The sequence below is a fragment of the Pseudopipra pipra genome, chromosome 14 (genome assembly GCF_036250125.1).
Source record: "Pseudopipra pipra isolate bDixPip1 chromosome 14, bDixPip1.hap1, whole genome shotgun sequence".
NCBI lineage: Eukaryota > Metazoa > Chordata > Aves > Passeriformes > Pipridae > Pseudopipra > Pseudopipra pipra.
In genome coordinates, this window is record NC_087562.1 from 8,022,057 (window position 1) to 8,041,256 (window position 19,200).

The 19,200-nt window shown below is 57.3% G+C and overlaps 4 protein-coding genes across 12 annotated transcripts in view; 2 read left to right on the forward strand and 2 right to left on the reverse strand.

The window, feature by feature from the left end:
* Positions 1 to 5,651, forward strand: part of ZC3H18 (zinc finger CCCH-type containing 18) — a 46,276-nt gene extending 40,625 nt beyond the window's left edge. For all 9 annotated transcript variants that reach the window (XM_064671024.1, XM_064671019.1, XM_064671025.1 and 6 more), the window contains 4 exons: positions 104 to 300; positions 1,325 to 1,421; positions 3,639 to 3,735; positions 5,388 to 5,651. In XM_064671024.1, the coding sequence (XP_064527094.1) occupies positions 104 to 300; positions 1,325 to 1,421; positions 3,639 to 3,735; positions 5,388 to 5,586 (590 nt within the window). In that variant the 3' untranslated portion in view covers positions 5,587 to 5,651. The remainder of the gene's footprint in view (positions 1 to 103; positions 301 to 1,324; positions 1,422 to 3,638; positions 3,736 to 5,387) is intronic.
* Positions 5,652 to 9,652: 4,001 nt separating this feature from the next.
* IL17C (interleukin 17C) lies at positions 9,653 to 11,231 on the forward strand. Its single transcript, XM_064671038.1, has 2 exons — positions 9,653 to 10,393; positions 10,524 to 11,231. The coding sequence occupies exons 1-2, from the start codon at positions 9,981 to 9,983 to the stop codon at positions 10,771 to 10,773; spliced, it is 663 nt and encodes a 220-aa protein (XP_064527108.1). The 5' UTR covers positions 9,653 to 9,980; the 3' UTR covers positions 10,774 to 11,231.
* A 643-nt stretch (positions 11,232 to 11,874) lies between these two features.
* Positions 11,875 to 15,135, reverse strand: LOC135422068 (cytochrome b-245 light chain). The gene is made up of 6 exons (XM_064671037.1): positions 14,322 to 15,135; positions 13,557 to 13,626; positions 13,269 to 13,343; positions 12,974 to 13,057; positions 12,818 to 12,899; positions 11,875 to 12,733 (listed from the first exon to the last, which is right to left on the reverse strand). Exons 1-6 carry the CDS (start codon positions 14,377 to 14,379, stop codon positions 12,551 to 12,553), a joined length of 552 nt encoding a protein of 183 aa, XP_064527107.1. The 5' UTR covers positions 14,380 to 15,135; the 3' UTR covers positions 11,875 to 12,550.
* Positions 15,136 to 15,375: 240 nt separating this feature from the next.
* MVD (mevalonate diphosphate decarboxylase) lies at positions 15,376 to 19,094 on the reverse strand. Its single transcript, XM_064671034.1, has 10 exons — positions 18,970 to 19,094; positions 18,597 to 18,667; positions 18,386 to 18,500; positions 18,162 to 18,308; positions 17,379 to 17,578; positions 17,171 to 17,245; positions 16,530 to 16,748; positions 16,335 to 16,450; positions 16,145 to 16,253; positions 15,376 to 15,638 (listed from the first exon to the last, which is right to left on the reverse strand). The coding sequence occupies exons 1-10, from the start codon at positions 19,088 to 19,090 to the stop codon at positions 15,558 to 15,560; spliced, it is 1,254 nt and encodes a 417-aa protein (XP_064527104.1). The 5' UTR covers positions 19,091 to 19,094; the 3' UTR covers positions 15,376 to 15,557.
* Between the last annotated feature and the right edge of the window lie 106 nt (positions 19,095 to 19,200).

Sequence of the window (19,200 nt, forward strand, 5' to 3'; positions counted from 1 at the left end):
TAAACTGATGTGGGCTTTTCCAGTCCCTGGAGCAGCGTCCTCTTGCCCTGCCCTCCAAAGGATTCAGTCCTAAGTCACCACATCTGCTCTCTGGTTTCAACAGGAAAGTCAAAAAAAGAAGACAGTGCTAAAGAGGAGAAGCGGAAACGGGATGTGCCTGCTCAGCTCCTGAAATCAGCCAAGCCCACCCAGGGCAGCAAATCCCAGCAGCTGCTCCAGAGCCAGCAGCCCTCGGCCCCCCAGTCGCAGCAGGGCGGCTTCAGTGGGCACAAGGAGATCAAACTGACCCTCCTGAACAAGGTGAGGGGGGTGGATGTCTGAGATTTCCTCCTCAAAGGGATCCCAGCAATGGGTGGGATGGATACGGGTGGAAGGGGAGCTCCAGGCTCCATGCTGGCAGGATGAGCTCAGCCAGGAAGATCTGGAGCTGGATTGGAGGGCGGCAGACAGAACCAGTCTGGCAGCAACACACCCTGTGGTGGCTTCAGTTTGCGACTGTGTTGGCGGCTTCCCTGGGGCACATTCCTGCTGCAGCTTCAAGGGCTCTTCCCGCTTGCTCGAAGGCTGCAGCCAGAGTCCCACATGTGCCGGGGCCTTTCCCACTGGGAGCATACTCCCGGCACGCTTCCGAGCACGCTCTCCTCCCACTGGAGCGAGCTGCTGACGAGTCATTCACTCGAGTCAGGAGGTAAAAGTGTGCCCACTTGGCTCTTCCCCCTTTCCCACTGATCCCGCTGCCCCAGTTGGGAGCCTCCAGCAGTGATCGCAATCCACATCATGTGGGAGAGTTTGGCCTCGTGGGGTTTTGTGCCAGGGCAGGGTGTTGGCCCCGCTCACGTGGGCAGGTTCCTGTTTTTGAAGCGTTAATATTTTGCTCTGACAGCCCAAATTCCCCAGCACAGTCTGAGGCTGCAGATTTTTCTACTTCCCTGTGCTCTGACGTGAGGCGGCTTTATCATGGCCAGGAAGCTGCTCTGTAGGGAGGAGTGTGCAGTGACACATGACTGCCAGCACCCTCAGAGCCTGGAAAAGGCAGGGTTCCACATGCCTCCTTAACATCTGCTATCCTTGGTGCTGCTGGAAAAAAAAAACATCCCAAAAAGCTGCTGTTTTCCTGTTTCTATTCTGAAAATAGCGCAAGAGGATGTTGCCGTTGCCTTCTCGTGGTTGGGAATGACACGATCCAGGGGAGGTTGGGACTGGTGTGTGGAAAGAGTTTAATGGGAGAGGTGGTTGCATGAGCCAGGTACCATCGCAGGGAGATGATGGTTCCTTGGAGGGAAGTGGCTGCTCAGCTCCGTTGTCTGTTCTAATTCCATTTCAGGCAGCTGACAAAGGAAGTAGGAAGAGATACGAGCCAGCAGACAAGGACAGGCCAACCTCCCCTCCAGCCAAACGGGCCAACCTGTCCCCTGACAGAGGTGAGACATCAGCCATCCCTGGGCTCCTGGCCTGTCTGGGTTCATGCTCCAGGTTCCTGCTCCAGGCAGTGCTTGGGTGACAAATGTCCCGTGAAAGCCTCTGCTCCAAGAATCCAATAACCAGAAAGATTAATTACAGTCATGTGTCCTTCCAAAACTTCAGTGTGTGTGATTGCCACCAGATACTGGGGCTGTATTGCCCATCCTGCTGCAAAAACACGGTGGAGGGGGGCCCTGGCGTGGGTGAGGTCAGACCAAACCTGGCCTTACCATACTGTCCATTGGGCACATTGTGCCCATTGTGGCTCCATTGTGTCCATGTAAGTCCTTTCCAAAAAAATAACCCCCTTGCTTTAAAGACACAGAGCACTCACCTCCACAGCCTCCTGCTCGCTGCTGGTGTCCTTGGATGTGGCTGGCAAAGTCAGGAGAGGTTTAGATTGAGTACTAGGGAACATTTTGTGGTGGAAGCCCCATCCCTGGAAAAGTGTTCAAAAACCGTGTGGATGTGGCACCTGAGGACATGGTTAGTGGTGGACATGGTGGTGCTGGGTTGATGATCTTAAAGGTCTTTTCCAGTCTTAACCATTCCATGATTCTAAGTCAGAGGAGTTTCCTTTACTGCATCCTGGAGTTTTTTCTACCTTGGATTCCAGTGCATCCCAGTGAATCTTACCCTGACAGACAGGCTTGTGGCGGTGCTTAGAAAGGGAGTGCAGGCTGCCAAGGCCCCAGAATGGATGGATGCAATAACTGCCTGCATCACCCATCCTGTGAAATTAGATGATTTCCCCACTTGTGTGTGACACAATCCACTCTGCCCTGGATGTTTAGAAAGACTCGGGCTTTCCAAGTGTTCTCCCAGGCCTTGAGTCCTCACCAGAGGCTGTAACACCTCGGAAAACCGAGCTGGTGATCCGAAGAGAGGGAACTCAATGCCACACTCCAGCCTGTGCTATCGCTGCCAGAAAGCACAGGGGGTGGGGGGAGTTGGCAGCCAGAGGTGGCTGGTTGTGACGTCGGAGCCAGCGCTGCCACGTGATGTTGTTTTCCCTGGTGGCTCAGCTGTAGGTGGATCTTGTTGACTCTGGGTCCCAGCCAGCAAGAATTTGTGTGCTAATAACCTGGTTGCATTTGACTCCTGCAGAGGCAGCATGGATGGGACTGGTTGAGGTTGAAGTTCACTGGGATCTAGTTCACAGGCTGCTGAGTTGCAGACGAGTGAATGGGCCAACCCAGCATATTTTACAGATATAAACATAGATGTAATTCTGTACTATTTCTTGTCTTGGTCTTATAAAGCAATTTTTAAGCTGTAGCAAATCACAGAATCATGGAATGGTTAGGGTTGGAAGAGACCTTAAAGCTCATCTCATTCCACCCCCCCCTCCGTGGGCAGGGACACCTTCCACTAGACCAAGTTGCTCTGAGCCCCATCCACCCTGGCCTGGAACACTTTCATTGATGGGAGTCCAAGCCCTGAAGCCTCAAATCCCAGTGGAGGGTATCCTCCACCATCAGAAAGGTATCCTTGGCTGACTTGGGACTGAGCCCCTCGGTGTTCCAGCACCAGACTGGTCAATGGTGGTACCCTGAGTCTGTCTCACCTGGATCCGTGGTGTCCAGAGCCTGGCCTGTCACAGTGTCCATCCTCAGGAGCAGAGGGATGCCCTGGCACACAGAGGTGCTGCTGCCAGGAGGGACTGAGCACCTTTCCAGGACCCCAGTGAGCTTCCCCTCATCCCTGAGCCCCCATGACAGTTCCAGGCAGGGCATCACAGCTCAGCCTGTGAACAAACACGGGGGTGATGTTGCCTGAAGGATGGTCCTGTTGGCTCCAAAAGCAGCAGAACTGCCCTCACCTGTCACTCTTTGAGCCAGTACACCCTGTGACCTTACCAGTGCAGAGCCAACAGGTTTGCAAGCAAAAAATGCCTTATTCCAGCAGCTGGAGGATGAGGAGAGGCCGGTGCCCTCCCTACAGCGGATGATGTGTACAGGGGACGGTGGGGCACAGCCCTCACTGGTTTCTCTGCTCCCCCTGTAGTGGAGCAGGAGGTTCTTTTCCTGGCTGCTGCTGGACTGGGCCTTTTTTTGGCATGATCTGGTTTCAAGAGAGCACTGATACACTGCTGGGGGGGTTCAGCAGGTAGAGAAGTGAACTGTGCCTTGGTGACAAGCAGGAATATCTTCCTCTTTCTTTTCCTCTCCCAACAGGCTCTCGCGACAGGAAGGCAACTGGGAGACTCTCATCCCCCAAACAGGAGCGACAGAGGGGCCAGAACCCAAAACCTTCCCCTGCACAGGCAGACAGGTGAGTGCTGCTTGTTCTCCGGGCTCCCTGTGGGCCAGGCTGGGCTCACACTTTCCCAGGGCAGCTCCAAGGCTCTAGGACTGCAGTTCCCAGTTGCCATGGAGCACAGCAGGAGGAAGGACGCGGAGCTCCCTGGGCAGGTGCCAGAGGTGCTCAAGGCTCCGTGCAAAGCTGAGCCATTCCAGCTTGGAGATGAGCCGGAGCCCAGGGGTTTTCTTGAGGTCAGTCCCAGCAAGAGGAGCCAAGTGGGTCAGGTGTGAGCCCCGTCAGTGCCTCGTTTAGCACAGTGTTAATGAGCAATAGAGTACAACCCCTTCACCCGCTGCTGCCCAGCTCCTTCTGGCACCCAGCTCCGGTGCCTGATTCCCATTTTTCCCAGCCTGGCTCACCTTGCTACTGTGACACATTAAAACGTGTCCCCTGACAGCCCTGGCTTTGCACTTTGCCGTCCCCTGAGGTGACAGGTGACCAGCTCACGTCCAAATTCCTGGCAGGCCATACCCACTGCTGTACTGGGAGTATCCCATTGCAGGACTGGACATGTAGCTTCAGAGGCTAAAGGTTGTGGAGCACCTGTGGTACACCTGGGGCTCTCTCAGGCCTGTAGCCAGACAATGCTGCTTTGCATTTCTCCAGTGTCATCTCTCCAAGGATCTCTGGAAGCAAACGCATCCCAGTGTTCCTTGGCTGGCTGCACTTGTGCCATCCCTTCCCTTCCCTTCTCCCAGCTTGGGCCACGAATGAGCCTCAATTTCCATGTCTCATAGTCTTTCCAAACCAAAACCTCACCCTGCTACCGCAGCCCTGTCCTGCCTCAGGCCCTCAGGTCCTGTTTTCCAGCAGTGACGGGAACCTCAGCCATTCCAGCCCAGCGCTGGTATCAATGATTCCTGACCCTCTAATCCTGCTGCTCTCTGAGTTGGCAGTGGCACATGGTGGTTTTGATGTGCCCTATGCCAATCTGGGGGATAGGAGGGGGTTACAGACACACTTGGTTTCTCCAGGGCACCACAAGGCCCAGTGGCATCACAGGGAAGGGGCTGTCAGGATTTGGGATTGTGGGGCTGCTCCAGGGCTGCTCACCCCTCTTTGTCTCTCTGCCACTCCCTTGAGCTGCTCACTGCACCCAAGAGATAGCACAGCCCATGGTGCCGAGTTTATTCTGGGAATCTCCCTGGAACAGCTGATTTTTTTACTATTTCAGCTAGTTTTTAACCCAAGGCCTCTCGTTTTCTCCCACCAGCTCTTGGAGTGATGTGTTAGCTGTGACACTTCCTGACAGATTAGTTTAGATCAGAAATTAGGAAGAAACTCTTCCCTCTGAGGGTGGGGAGGCCCTGGCATAGGTTGCCCAGAGAAGCTGGAACTGCCCCATCCCTGGAAGTGTCCGAGGCCAAGTTGGACAGGGCTTGGAGGAACCTGGGCTAGTGGAAGGTGTCCTTGCCCATGGCAGGGGGTGGGACTGGATGAAATTTTAGATCCCTTCCCACCCAAGCCATTCCATGATTCCATATGGTTTAGTGGGCATGGTGGGATCCAGTTGAAACTTGGACTTGATGATGTCTTTTCCATTCTTAATGATCCCACCAGGGCAGATGTCTTTGAGGTTTTTCCAGTGCCTCTCACCTACCTCTCCCTTCTCTCTCTCCCAGGAAACGCCAGCTCTCCCCTCAATCCAAGAGCTCCAGCAAAGTCACAAGTGTCCCAGGCAAGGCATCCGACCCGGGTCCTGCAGGCGTCAAGGGGGGCAAGTCCAGCACCCTGTCACGGCGGGAGGAGCTCCTGAAGCAGCTCAAGGCGGTGGAAGACGCCATCGCTCGCAAGCGGGCCAAAATCCCGGGAAAAGTATAGTGGGCCATGCCCTGTAGTGACTGTTGATGTTTTTATAAATAGTGGAAAAAGCGGCCACTTTGGGATTTTGCAGTTCTGTCTTCATTTTGGCTGCGATTCTTTTTAAAAAACCCACACAAAACAAAAAAATTAAGGAAGTTCTGTCAGCCGAGACTCCCGCGACGACTCGCTCCGGCTCCGTGAGGGCCAGTGGCTCCGGAGCCGTGTAAATTCTGCACAGAGGACTCCAGCCCCGTGGGATGCTCCCACTTCTCCTCTCTCCCCTCCCCTCTTTGCTAGCCTCGAGTTGTATTCTCCTAGTTAGCCCTGCTGTGTGTTGAGTGTCTTCAGCAATGCAGTTCTAGTTCCTGTGTGCCGAGAGAGCCGAAAACTGCTGTGAACTGCTGGCAACACCCCCTCCTCCCCCAGGAACAAATATATATATATTCTTGCCTCAATCCCCTCGGGAATGACCTGTCCTTTCTTTGGAGCAGCGGATTGGTTCAGTTGATTTCCCAGGAGCCCTGCAGGTGTTGTGGGCATGTCTGTCTAACAGGAGGGTCCTTCTTCCTTTGATTTTTTTTCCCCCTCTTTTTTTTTTTTTTTTTTTTTTTTTTTTGAGGGATCTCCCTGAAATAAAGTATTTTGATAACCAGTTCTTCCTTTTCTTGCTCTTCTCTGCATCCCATCTCCACCCTCTCCCCTGCCTTGGGAGTCTGTACCCCTCAGTTTGAGGGGGGTTGTAGTTTATTTTTCCAACTCTGCTGCTCCGTGGAGCTGGAAGAGCTGCCCTGTCTCCTGGGGGAGCAGCCAGTATGAAAACAATATCCCAGTGGTGTGTTAGTGGGGGGCTCTGCAGCTTGTGCCCTGGCTGGCATCGTCTGGGGGGTGCCTCTTATAAAGCTGCCTCATTTAGGAGTGATGTTTAGGGTCCCTGAACCCCCAATCCCCTGGAATTTCACTACCTTCAATCTTGCTCCTTGCTCCCAGTGTAAAACCAGTATGTCAGTGGTAGTGGGGGTCATCATCTGGGGGTCCCTCTGACAAACCCCCCTTATTTAGAGGTTGATGTTTGGGGTCCCTGAACCCCCATTGTGCCTTTCCCCTCCAGCCCTGCTCCTTGCACCCAGTATGAAACCAGTATCCACTGCTGCTGTTAGTGGGGGGCCCAGTGTCTGATATCACCTGGGGGTGTCCCATATAATCTCTAGGGTCCCTGTCTCAGGCTCCAGCCCTGCTTCTGGCTCCCGGTATGAAAGCAGTATCACACTGGTATTACATGTTAGTGAGGGGACATCATCTGGGGGTGCCTCTGATAAACCTCCCTCATTTGGGGGTGATGTTTAGGGTTCCATGTTTAGGGTTCCTGAACTCCTAATCCCCTGGAATTTTCCATCCTCCAGCCCTGCTTATTGCACCCAGTATGAAACCAGTATCCCACTGGTGGTGGTAAGTGGGAGTCTCTGCAGGCAGTGCCACGGATGGGATCATCTGAAGGTCTCTCTGATAAATCCCCCTGATTTAAGGAACAATATTTGGGGTCCCTGACTTCCCAGTGCTCTGGAATTTCCCATCCTCCAGCCCTGCTCTTTACACCATGAAACCAGTATCCTACTGGTGCTGTTAGAGGCCACTGGGACATCCTGGAGCAAAAAGCAGGGGGTAATCACTGCCCTTCAGCCCTTTCCCGGGTTGCCCAACTTGGGATTTCTGCTCCAGCAGCCCCGGTGATATCACTGCTTGGGTGATGCAAGGGCATGGCCTGGGGGATGCCCATCACCGTGTCATCGGGGCAGCCAAGCCTCTGGACACCCTTCCCCATCCTCCCTCCTGAAATCCTGGAGGTGTCAGGCTGTATTCCAGGCTGGCACACGTGGAGTAGAGAAGGAAGTGCACCGGCCCGCGGGGAGGAGGAAGGAACCTGGAGCTGGAGTTTCCAGGTGTGTGCACATCACCTGCCGAGCCCTATAAAAAGGCGGCGGCAGCGGCAGCGCTGCCACTCGGCCGCCTCATCCCTGGGGCAGCACTTCCCAAGGGATCCCCCCAGAATTTTGGCGTGTTGCCCCCCAAATTTTGGCGTGTTCCCTCGACACCTGGCTGATGGTAACGAGGGGTTTGGGGGGGCTGGGAGGTGTGAGCATGGGGCTGCTGGGAGTGTGTGGGTACATACGTGTGTGTGTGTTACATGTTGTGCAGGGCTCTGTGTGTGCATACACACCTGTACACAGGTGTGTTTATGTGTGTGTGTGTGTGTGTGTATGCATAAGGATTCCCAAGCTGGAAGTGTGGGAATATGAAGGCTGGTGTGTGTAGATACACATGTACCAATAACATGAGTGTGCATGTGGACAGGTGCGTGCTGCTGGGTTTGTACTTGGACATATGTACTTATGTGTGTTTATATGCATACACGTATGTTTTATGTGTTTGTATGTATATATGTGTATGCTATGTGGGGGAATATAGTGCTCCAAGGGCTGCCCAGAATTATGTGCACACCTGTGTTTGTGGCTGCTGGGGAGGGGCGTGTGTGTGTGTCCATGTGCCCACGGAGGGCAGTTTGGATATCTGTGTGTGTGTGTGTGTGTGTGTGTGTGTACGTGTGTGTGTGTACGTGTGCTGGCACACCTGGCCATATGCATGTATGGATATGTGCTGTCAGCTCTGCGTGGGTGTGGAGATGCACCGGGGCTGATACCACTGTGTTTGTGTGTGTTTGTGTGTGTTTGTGTGTGTGTGTACATACATGTCTCTCTGTGTCCATACGTGTGTGTACATACATGTGTGTGCACGTACATGTATTTCTGTGTGTGCACATACACGGGTCTACTCTGTGTGTGCACAGGTGTCTGTCCATCTGTGGATGTGCATGTGTCTGTGTCTGTGCACAACAGGGTAGTGGGCATGTAGATGTGCATATATACATGTATATACATATATACATACATATTTTTATACATATACATATGTGCTTGTACCTATGTATGTGAGCACACACACTGGCGATAATGTGTGTGTTACACACGTGCTGGTGTCTTCACACGTGCACACGTGTGCCTGTGCTAATACTCTGTGTGTGTGTGTGTGTGTGTGTACACACTATCAATACACACATAATTTTATTTATTATCACAAGTTTTTAATGTATTGTTTATATTTTATAATAATATTTTAATATAACAATAGAAGTTATATTATTTTTATTGTGTATAATTTTATTATTTAATATGTATTTTATATTATTTATTTATACTTAAGTGGTATTTATTGTTTATTTATTATTTCAGATGTGCATGCACACACACACAAACAGAGGTACTTTCTATCTGTGTCTGTGCCTGTATACAGATGTCTATAGGTGCATGTGTGTCTGTATGTGCAGGTAGTTTCTGCATGTGATTAGCTGTAAACATGTTTGGGTGCACATGCATGTTTGCACACACGCTACTCCTGTAAGGGTGGGGGTGTGCTATATGTGTGTGCTGGCTCTGTGAGTGTACATATATATATATATATATATATATATATATATATATATATATATATATATACATGTGTGTGTGTATGTATGTATACATATACCTACGTGTATATGTATGTATATGTGTGTGTGTACATATGTGTATGTGTATATGTACGTATATATATGTGTGTGTGCATATATATACACGAGTATTCTCTGTGTGTGTATATATGTGTATATATACAGGTGGTTGTTGGTATTTATAGCTCAGGGTACGTGTGTGTGTGTGTGTGTGTGTGTACATGCCTGTATCACATATGTGCTACAGCTTTAGGGTTGGGGGTATGTGTAGGTGAGTGCTGGCCCTCTGTGTATGTGTGTGTGTGTGTATATTCTGTATTCTGTGTGTATATAGATGTATATATGTATATGTATAGGTAGTTGCTGTGTATGTATAGTTGTGGATATATGTTGATTTTGTGTGTGTGTGTGTACATCTGTCTTGCACACACATATGCCACTGTTTTAGGGGTGTAGGGGTGTATACATCTATTCTAGCCCTCTTTGTGTACATATATATATATATTTTTTTTTTTTTTGTACAAATATTCCCTGTGTGTCTATATATGTACAGGTAGTCACTGTGTATGTATGGGGGGGAGGTATTGATATTGTGTGTATACATGTATCACATATGTGCATTATTTTTTTAGGGGTGGGGATATATAGAGAGAGACATAGCTACACAGATATGTAGATATAGAAATATATAGATAGATACAGATATTGAAATATAGAGATAAATAGATAGATATAGATATACAGATATACAGAAATACAGATATATATAGATACACACACACATGCTCATGCTCTGGGTGCTGGTGCACATGTGGGTGCAGGCTCACATTTTGGGGAGGCTGTGCTGGAGCTCTGTGTGCCGAACCCCCCCATGTCTGGGGGTGGTACCAGCTCACCCCTGAGCCCTCTGGGGGTGTGTGGGGGGTTATTGCTGTGTCCCCTGACCCGCTGTCTCCCGCAGGGCTGGCTGGGTGCCCTGGCACTGCTGGGCGTTCTGGTGCTGTGCCGGGGGCTGCGGCGCCCTGGGGGTCTCCCGCACTCCCACCCCGTGCTGTGCTACAGCGGCGCAGAGCTGGGGGACGAGGCCCCCGCGCAGCTCCTGGGGCGCAGCCTGCGCTGGGACCGCTACGTGCCCGTGCAGCTGGTGCCACAGCTGGAGCAGCTGGAGAGAACCAGGCACCGGCGGCACCGGCGGCACCGCCCGCACGGCTGCCCTGCACTGCAGACCCATGCCAGCCTCCGCAGCGAACCCAACGAGCGCTCCATCTCCCCGTGGCGCTACCGGTGAGTGCACGACACCCCACAGGGACCCCAACCCCCACGTCCGCCCTTCCCGGTGCACCCCGGTTGGCTGATCCCAGCCGGGGTGACCCAGGGGGCACAGGGAAGGGTCTCACCGAGCGTGTCCCCGCAGCATCGACGAGGACGAGAACCGGTACCCGCGCAAGTTGGCCTTCGCCGAGTGCCTGTGCAGCGGCTGCGTGGATGTCAAGACCGGCCGGGAGACGACGTCGCTCAACTCAGTGACCATCCACCAGACCATGATGGTGCTGCGGCGCAAGCCCTGCCCACACCCCACCGGGCTGGGCCTCGTCACCTTCGAGGTGGATTATATCAAGGTGCCCGTGGGCTGCACCTGCGTCCTGCCCCGCACCAGGCGCTGACCCTCCCCTGCTCCCGTGGAGCCCCCGTAGTGTGACCGTGTCACCGCATCCCCCTCACCCGTGCTTGTTTTAGAGCACCCACCCACAGCCAGGGCATCCTCCCAGCCCCTCACCTCATTATTTATGAGTTATTTATAAGCCTTGCAGCCAGGGGGCTTTTTTTACCCTGTATTTATTGCTGACTCCCCTGGCTGCAGCTGTGACTCCGGGTCCAGCATCGCCCCACAGTGCTCGAGACCCCCCGGCCAGACCTTGCGAGCGCTGCCCGGGCACTCGCTGGTTATTTATTCCCCCTAAAAGCTATTTATTGTCTCCTCTCTATGTGCTATTTAATGCTGCAAATAAAAGCTGACCTTCCCCAAAACAGTCCTTGATCTGTTCCCAGTCAGGGCAATGAAATGTTGGGAAGTGGGGGCACATCCATGGGTGTCCCATGGGGCAAGGTAAGGCTGCGGAACATCCCTTAGTCCCAGCGTGGTGGGCAAAGCACCAGTGCACCCAGTGCAGCAGGGCTGGGTGAACTGGGAAGTTGATGGAATGGGCAGCAGAGCATGGGGGTGCCGCCCACCCCCAGCACCCCAACACCCACACCTTCCCCGTCCCATGGGCCTGGTGCCACCTGCCAGGGTCACCCCACCTGTCCTGCCAGCACCTGGGCGAGCTCTGGGGTGGCTGTGCCCCCCCCAAAAATTGTTTGTGTGGGGAGGGGGTCTGGAGCAGCTGCTGATGCCCAACAGAGTCAAGGTTTGGCACCCACATCACACCCAGGCATCTTCCAGCACCCACAAGTGGAACTGGGGAAGGGAAATGACCCCACATTCCCTGCTGGGACGTCATCCCAGGTTTTGGGGGCTCCTCTGGGACACTCTGTGCAGCTCTAGCGCAGGGCTCCTCCAGTTTCACACCACTGTTGGGTCCTTAAGGATTTTGGGAGGGGACCCTCCAATGGCCACACTCTGTGTACGCCCACCCTGGGTTTGCCCATAATCACACTGTTTGGCCTCAAAACATCCCCCCAGTCCAGCCCCAGCCTCCTCAGATCAGGAGACCCTCCCTGGGAGCAGGAGGCTCCTCCCCGGAGTGGGAAGCAGGGGCAGCCAGTGCCTTTCCCACTTTTTATTGCAACAGCAACTGCGGAAGTGACAAAAAAAAGGGAGAGCTGGTGATGAGAGCAGAGCTGCCTGACCTCCCTTGGGGCTGGGGGTCCCTGAGAGTTGGTGTTCCACAGGGATTTGGGGATCCCCCTGGGAACTGGGAGTTGCTTGGAGAGCTTGGACACTCTCAGGGAGCTGAGCATGTCCAGGGCTTTGGGGATCCTCAGAAGCTGGGAAGCCCTTAGGGGCTGCAGACCCCACAGGAAGCTGAGCATCCCCAGGAATTTGGGGATCTCCAGAAGCTGGGGAGCCCCTGGGAGCTGGAGACTCCACAGGGAGCATCGCATGGCTGAGAATTTGAGAAGCCCTGGGAGCTGAAGAGAGTCCTGAGAAGCTCAGCATTCCCAGGGATTTGGAGATCTCCAGAAGTTGGGGAACCCCTGAGGGCTAGAGACCCCACAGGGAACTAAGCACCCCTGGGGATTTGGGAATGCTTTGGAGAGCTGGGGAGCCCAGGGAGAACTGATGATCCTCAGGGATCTGAGCATCGCCAGGAGCTGGGGATAAGCTGAGCAGTGCCAGGGCCTTGGGGATCTCCTGGAGCTGAGCCCCCGGTTCCCACAGTGAATCTGGGGAGCAGCTGGGAAGCAGGAGCAGCAGAGCAGGGCAGGCAGGTCCCCCCGTTACTCAGCCTCCACAGGGATGGGGTTCACCTGCCCCCCCACCTCTGCCGGCTGCTTCTTGCGGGCGTCAGCGGGGGGCCGGGGCGGGGGGTTGCTGGGGGGCTGCTTGAAGGTGCCCCCCATTTGCGGCCGCTCCCGGGGCTTCTGCTCGATGGGTCTCCACTCCTCCCCACGCACCGCGGCCTGCGAAGTCATGGGGGTGTCGGGGGGGGTCTCGTCCTCCTCCCAGTCCCCCAAAAGACTCCCCCAAACCCTCCCTGCACTCACCAGCAGGTAGATGCCACTGGCAATGCCCAGGCAGACGGTGCCCAGGATGGTGGAGAGGAGGAAACCGGCAGGGACAGCCAGGCTGGAGGAGAAATTCAGGGTTCAGGGAGGTGTCAGGGGGGCTGGACCCCATCCCTGAGCCCATATCCCACTTACGCAGCGTGAAGGATGGCTCGGATGTAGTAATTCCTGGTCAGGGGCCCAAACAGCTTCACCACAGCTGTCATGTACTTCTGGCCACTGCAGAGCAACACTGGGGGGTCAGAGGGGGTATCCCCACCCAGGGACCCCCATTTCCATGCTGTCCTGCATGGAACACCCCAAGGAACCCCCCCCGTGGGATCCAGCTCTGCTCCCACCCCACCACTCCCAGCCCCGGTGCCACATCCCTTTGTTTGGGGGGTACCAGAACCCCAAACCCAGGGGTGAGGGAGGGGGACCCACCACTTACCACCTCTCCATGGTGGAGCCCTTTTTCCTCTTGCTTCTGGGATACTCGAGCAGGCAGACCAGGACGCCTGCCGCACTGCCACGGGGTCAAGGAAAGGGGGGATTGCAGTGGGAATAGTCCCAAGGCACAACCCTCACCCCAAGAAGGGGCTGTTTGGGGCAGGAAAAGCACGATCTGGGACCAGAGTGGGGAGGAGGAGGATGTGATTCCCCCCGTTTGTGCTTCCCACCCCCATCAGGACAGGGTTTTCCTGCCGCCCAGTCCCGGGAATGCTCTCGGGAAGGATACATGGAGTACGCAGCGAAGTACCAGCCCTTGAACTGCCCCGCCACGGCCACGATCCCGCCTGTCACCAGGACTGAGGAGACAGCGCGGGATGGAGGGGTCCGGCCCACGACACGACCCCCAGGGCAGGATACGGACCCCTAGCCCGGGATACAACCCCCCAGCCCGGGATACAAACACTCAAACCCAGGATACAGACCCCCAAACTCAGGATACAAATGCCCAACATAAAATACCCCAAGCCTGGGACATGGGGATCCCTGAGGACCTGACATGTAGGATTCCTTGGACTGAGGGAAGGGAAATGGGCGTCTCCATGGCCCCAGGGGGCTTTGACAAGTGGGGTGCCAGGCAGATGTTGTGTGCGAGACCCACGGGATTCAGGCAACTGGGGAGCTCCAGGCTTTGGGGACTTTGCGGGGAGGTTTTTGGCCCCGTGGCCGGCGGAAGAGAGGAGAGCGGAGGAGGAGAGGAGCGAGAGAGGGCAGAGGAGGAAGAGAAAAGGAGGAAGCGGAGTTTTCAGCCCTGCGCATCCCCCGCTGGGACGGGACTTCCCGGCCGTTCCGGCGCCTCCCGCCTGCACCCCCCGGCAGCCCCCAGCGCTTGGTCGGCGGGACCGGGACCCTCCCATCCCTCGAGGCCGTGTCTGGGGGCGCCCCGGGGCTCAGCACTCCAAGCCCGCCGGGGTCTCACTCCCTCCAGCTCCCGAGTCCCCATCCCCCGGCCGGCCCCCGCACTCCCGGCCCCTCTCGGCCCCGCGCAACTCACTGAGCCCGGCGGCGAGTGCCTGCTCGTTCGCCCACATGGCCCACTCGATCTGCCCCATGGTCCGGAGGGGATCGGCTCGGCCCGAGCCGATTTGGCTATTCCCGGCTCCGTTCGGCTCGGCCCGAGCGAGTTGGGCTGCTCCTGGCCCTGTTAGGCTCGGCCCGCTGGGGTTCGGCTGGTCCCGGCCCCGTTAGGCTCGGCCCGGGTTAAGCTCGGCTCGGCTGGTCCCGACCCGGAAGGCGGATACAATGTAACCAAGTACTGACCACGCCCCTTTGGCATCGGTCACGCCCCTTTCCACACTGGCCACGCCCCCCGGGGACCCCCCGCAGCCCCCCGAGGGGACATGGCACCGACCCCCGGGGGACAGGGGACGTGGTGGGTGATGAGAATGGTGTGGAGGGTCAGGATCTGTCTGGTCCGGGGGGGCAGGATCAGTCCAAGGGACACAGGGGGACACAGGACATGCTGGGTTAATGAGGATGGTGTGGCAGGGGACAGGATCTGTCTGGTCCAGGACAGGATCAGCCCCACAAGGAACATGGGGGGAACAGGATTAGCCCCAGCAGGGACACCTGAGAGATGTGGGACAGGATCAGTCCTGCAAGGGACAGGGGCTATGTGGGGGAACAGGATCAGTGCCAACAGAAACAACTAGGGGGCCAGGGGCCAGGAGCTGCCTGTCCCCACAAGGGACATCTGAGGGATCAATGACAGGATCAGTCCTGCAAGGCACAGGGAGGGGACAGGGGACGTGCAAGGGACAGGGACCATGTAGGGTGACAGGGGCTGTGCAGGGGGACAGAGGCCATGCGGGGGGACAGGATCAGTCCCAGCAGGGATCAGTCCCAGGGACAGCTGGGGGGTATATGGGACAGGAGCAGCCCCGCAATGGGCACGGAGGGGACAGGGCTCATGTGGCGAGACAGGGCTCTGCAGGGGGACAGGATCAGCCCCAGGCACAGCCTGTAGGAGGAACTATCCCCACTCGTGCCCCCCATTTTGGCTGGCGCTGTCCCCCCCAGCACCACACACAGAGCCCAACACCCCAAAATGACAGCCAGGAACCCTGTATTTCCTTACAAAAGAGTAAAAACCAGCCCTGGGTCACATCTTGCCCCAGAGCTGGGCACAGCAGGTCTGGCTCAGAGTCCTGAGCCTCCTGGGTGGCACTGGTAGAGCCTTCCTGGCATGTCCCGTCTGTCCCGGGGTTGTTCCTGGGGGTGTCACCAGGGCTCAGGCGTGGCGCCGGGGAAGCCCATCTGCTCCCAGGAGGTGCTGGCTGGGATCATCCACGAGCTGGGGACCAGGGCCAGGCTGTGGGGCAGGACAAGGGTTAGGGACACCAAGGAGCCCTGCTGGGCTGTCCCCTGGCTCAGGGCTGGGGAACGGCTCTGGGCCTCACAGACCCCAAAAGGCCCACGGGTTGTGCCAGTGGGAATATGTCTAGGGACGGGGTCCTGCACGCCTACCTTGGAATGGGGACAGGGATGGGATCCTGTGCACCCCTGTGGACACGGAGCCTTGGGGATGGCGTGTGGGGTGGGTTTGGGGTCCTGTGCACCCCTGGGGACAAGGGTGGAGTCCCACATACCCCCCTAGGGATGGGGATGGTGCCCTGCACACCCCTCTGGGACTCGGGACAGTGATGGGGTCCCACACACCCCTGGGAATGGGGGTGGATGGGGATAGGGTCCTGCGCACCTCTGGGGACAGGAATGAAGTCCACACAGCCTCGCAGGGATGGGGTCCCACCACCCCCCTTGGGGCCAGAGATGGAGTCAGAGCCTCACCAGAGGCTCCACACTCCCCCAGTCCCTCACCTTGGTGTGCAGGATGTACTGGACAGCCCCTGGCACTGGCTCGGTGACCACAGCGGCCATCAGTTCCTGTGGCAGCGCAGCCGAGCCCACGGGCAGCCCCCGCACAAACCTGTGGCACAGCAAGGGCTCAGTCTCTGTCCCTGCAGCCCCCTGTCATCCCACCCCCCAGTAAGAGACGAGGTTGCCTTACTGGTCCCCGTTGGTGGCAGGAGGGAAGCTGCACCTCACCACCTCCACGAACTCATCCACGGTGTCAGCCAGCGTGAAGATCACGGCGTTGGGGCCGGCGTCGAAGGTGTAGGCAACCTGTGGTGGGATTGGGGGGGTCGTGGGGGCCTGGGGAGGGCCCACAGTGCCACGGCACTCGCAGAGCCCTGGACAGTACCTTGGTGTGCCCGTGGTGGGTGTTGTAGCGATGTGCCAGCGCGATGATGTGGCGCGAGAGGTCGTTGAGGTAGAAGATGGGCGGGAAGGTGTCCAGGCAGGTGGCGTGGAACTGGTTGCTATCCTGCATGGTCAGCTGGCCAAAGCCCTCGAAGTCCCGCTCCCGGATGTGCCGTATCATCTGGGCCAGGCGTTCCGGGACCACCACCTCTGCCCGGTGCTGCCGTGGCACATGGGACAGTCACCCCAACTTGGTGACAACCATGGCAGGTGGGTCATGGCCACTCCAATTCAGTGAAACCAGTGGCAGGTGGGTTGCAGCCACCCCATTCAGTGACACCCACAACAGGTTAGTTGTGGTCACCTTAATTTGGTGACACCTGTGGCACATGGGTCGTGGTCACCCCAATTTGGTGGCTCTCATGGCAGGGAAGTCACCATCACCCCAATTCAGTGACACCTGAGACAGGTGGGTTGTGGTCACCCCAGTTTGGTGACACCTGCAGCAGGTGGGTCACAGTTACCCCTATTTGGTGACACCCACAGCACTGCAACACTTTGGGTGTCACTCCATGCCCTCCAGCCCCATTCCAAGGGAAAGGGGACCCCGGCCCTGCCCAAGCAGGATGAGGCCTCTCATACCTTCAGCAAGGGGCTGGTCTCCACACTGGTCTGCATCCCTGCCGTGCTGGCCACTGGCTTCTTCTTCCCACTGACCTGGTGGGGGGCATAGATGGTGGGACATGACCTCCCCTCATCCCAGGGGTCTGCACCCACCTGCATTGGGGTCTCCCAAACCCCACTCAGCTGGGGGGCGGTGGATACAGCCATATCCTTTCCCATTGCTCACCACCAGGACGAGGACCCTGAGCTCTGGCCAGTGTGTCTCGGGGGCCACTTGGTGGGCCAGGCTGTCGGTGCCATCAGACCGTTCCCCCCGCTGCCACTGCACAAAGCCTCCCCACATGCTGCGGCAGGCGCTGCCCGAGCCCCGCCGGGCCACCTCCGACAGCTCATCCTCCACGCCATAGAGCCGGGCCAGGGCTGACACTGCGGGGACAGGCAGAGGGCACACCCCTGTCACCCCTGATCCTCCTCCCAGTGCCCTCCACCCCACAGAGCTGGGCCAGGGCTGACACTGCAGGGACAGGCAGAGGGGACACCCCTGTCACTCAGTCCCCCCCCCCCGTGCCCCTCCACATCATACAGCCAGGCCAGAGCTGATACTGCGGGGGATAGTCAGAGGGGACACCCCTGTCACCCCCACCCAGTGATCTCCATGCCATACAGTCACAAGCAGGGGACAGGTCAGATAGGGGGTGACAGAGTGTCACTCCCTCTTGGTGCCCTCCACATCACACAGCTGCAGAAGGGGACAGGTCAGAGTTGGGGGGGGTGTCACCCCCTCCAAGTGCTTTCCACATCATACAGCCAACACTGGAGAGGGACAGTCAGAGGGGGGGACACCCCTGTCACCCGTGCCACCTGCTCCTGGTGCCCTCCATCCCATACAGCCACGGGCAGGGCACAGGTCAGAGAGGGAAACACCTCTGCCATCCCTTCCTGGTACTGCACGAGGTGATAGGATCAGAGGGGACACTCCTGACACCCCCGTGCCCTGTCCCACACCCACCTAGGCAGGCGTAGCCGGCTGCAGACGAGGCCAGCCCGGCGGCCGTGGGGAAGTTGTTCTCAGAGGCGACGTGGACCTTGTAGGAGAGGAGGCTGAGCGTGGCCGTGTCCTCGGAGCCCCCCCGGCGCTTCCGGGCCAGGCGTCGCACTGTGGGGACAGGAGCAGTGAGGGGGGATAGGGATCAGGGACCCCCCGCACTCCAGGGTAATGAGGGGGTCACTCACCCTCGCGCAGACAGGCCTGGACCCGCGGGTGTCCCACATCCACCTCTGCCCCATTGAGCCACAGCCGGTCCTCCGTGAAGTCCCGGCTGGCAGCGGCCGTGGTCGTGGTCTTGAGCTGTGGGGACACAGGGCGGGGGGCTCACCACGGCCTGGCACGGGCTGGGGGCGGCAGGAGAGGCTGATCCTGAGCCCGAGCCTGAGCCAGATTTACCTGGTCCTGGTGCAGCGTCACACTCAGAGAGGAGTTGATGGGCAGGATGAGGTCGGTGTCTCGCTTGCCCCCTGTAAGAGAGCAAGGCATGGCACGGCTTGGAATGGCATGGTATGGCATAGCACCACTTGGCATGGCACGGCACAGCTAGGGATGGCACGGCATGGAAAGCATGGACACGGCACGGCATGGAAAGCATGGACACAGCACGGCATGGCATAGCACAGCAAGGCATGGCACAGGTGGACATAGCACTGCGCGGTCCGTCACGGCAACTTGCCTCGCGTACCCCCCCCATGCAGGTGCCAAACCCGTCCCCGAACCCGGCCCGCCCCCACCCGGGTGTCCCGTCCTCGAGCAGCCCCGCACTCACAGTACTTGATGACGGCGATGTTCACGGGGGCCGTGCAGGTGGCCATGGCGAGCGCCCGCTCCGCCGCCATCGCTCCCGGGACCACCCCCGGCCTCAGGCCCCGCCCCCACGCCATGCACATCACCGTCACCTGCGGCGGGCTCTCGCCTCGCCATTGGTCAGCACGGAAGGGCCCGGCATGCGGTGCCCAATGGCAGCGATCGGACCACGGCGCGGCCCCGCCCCCCGGGG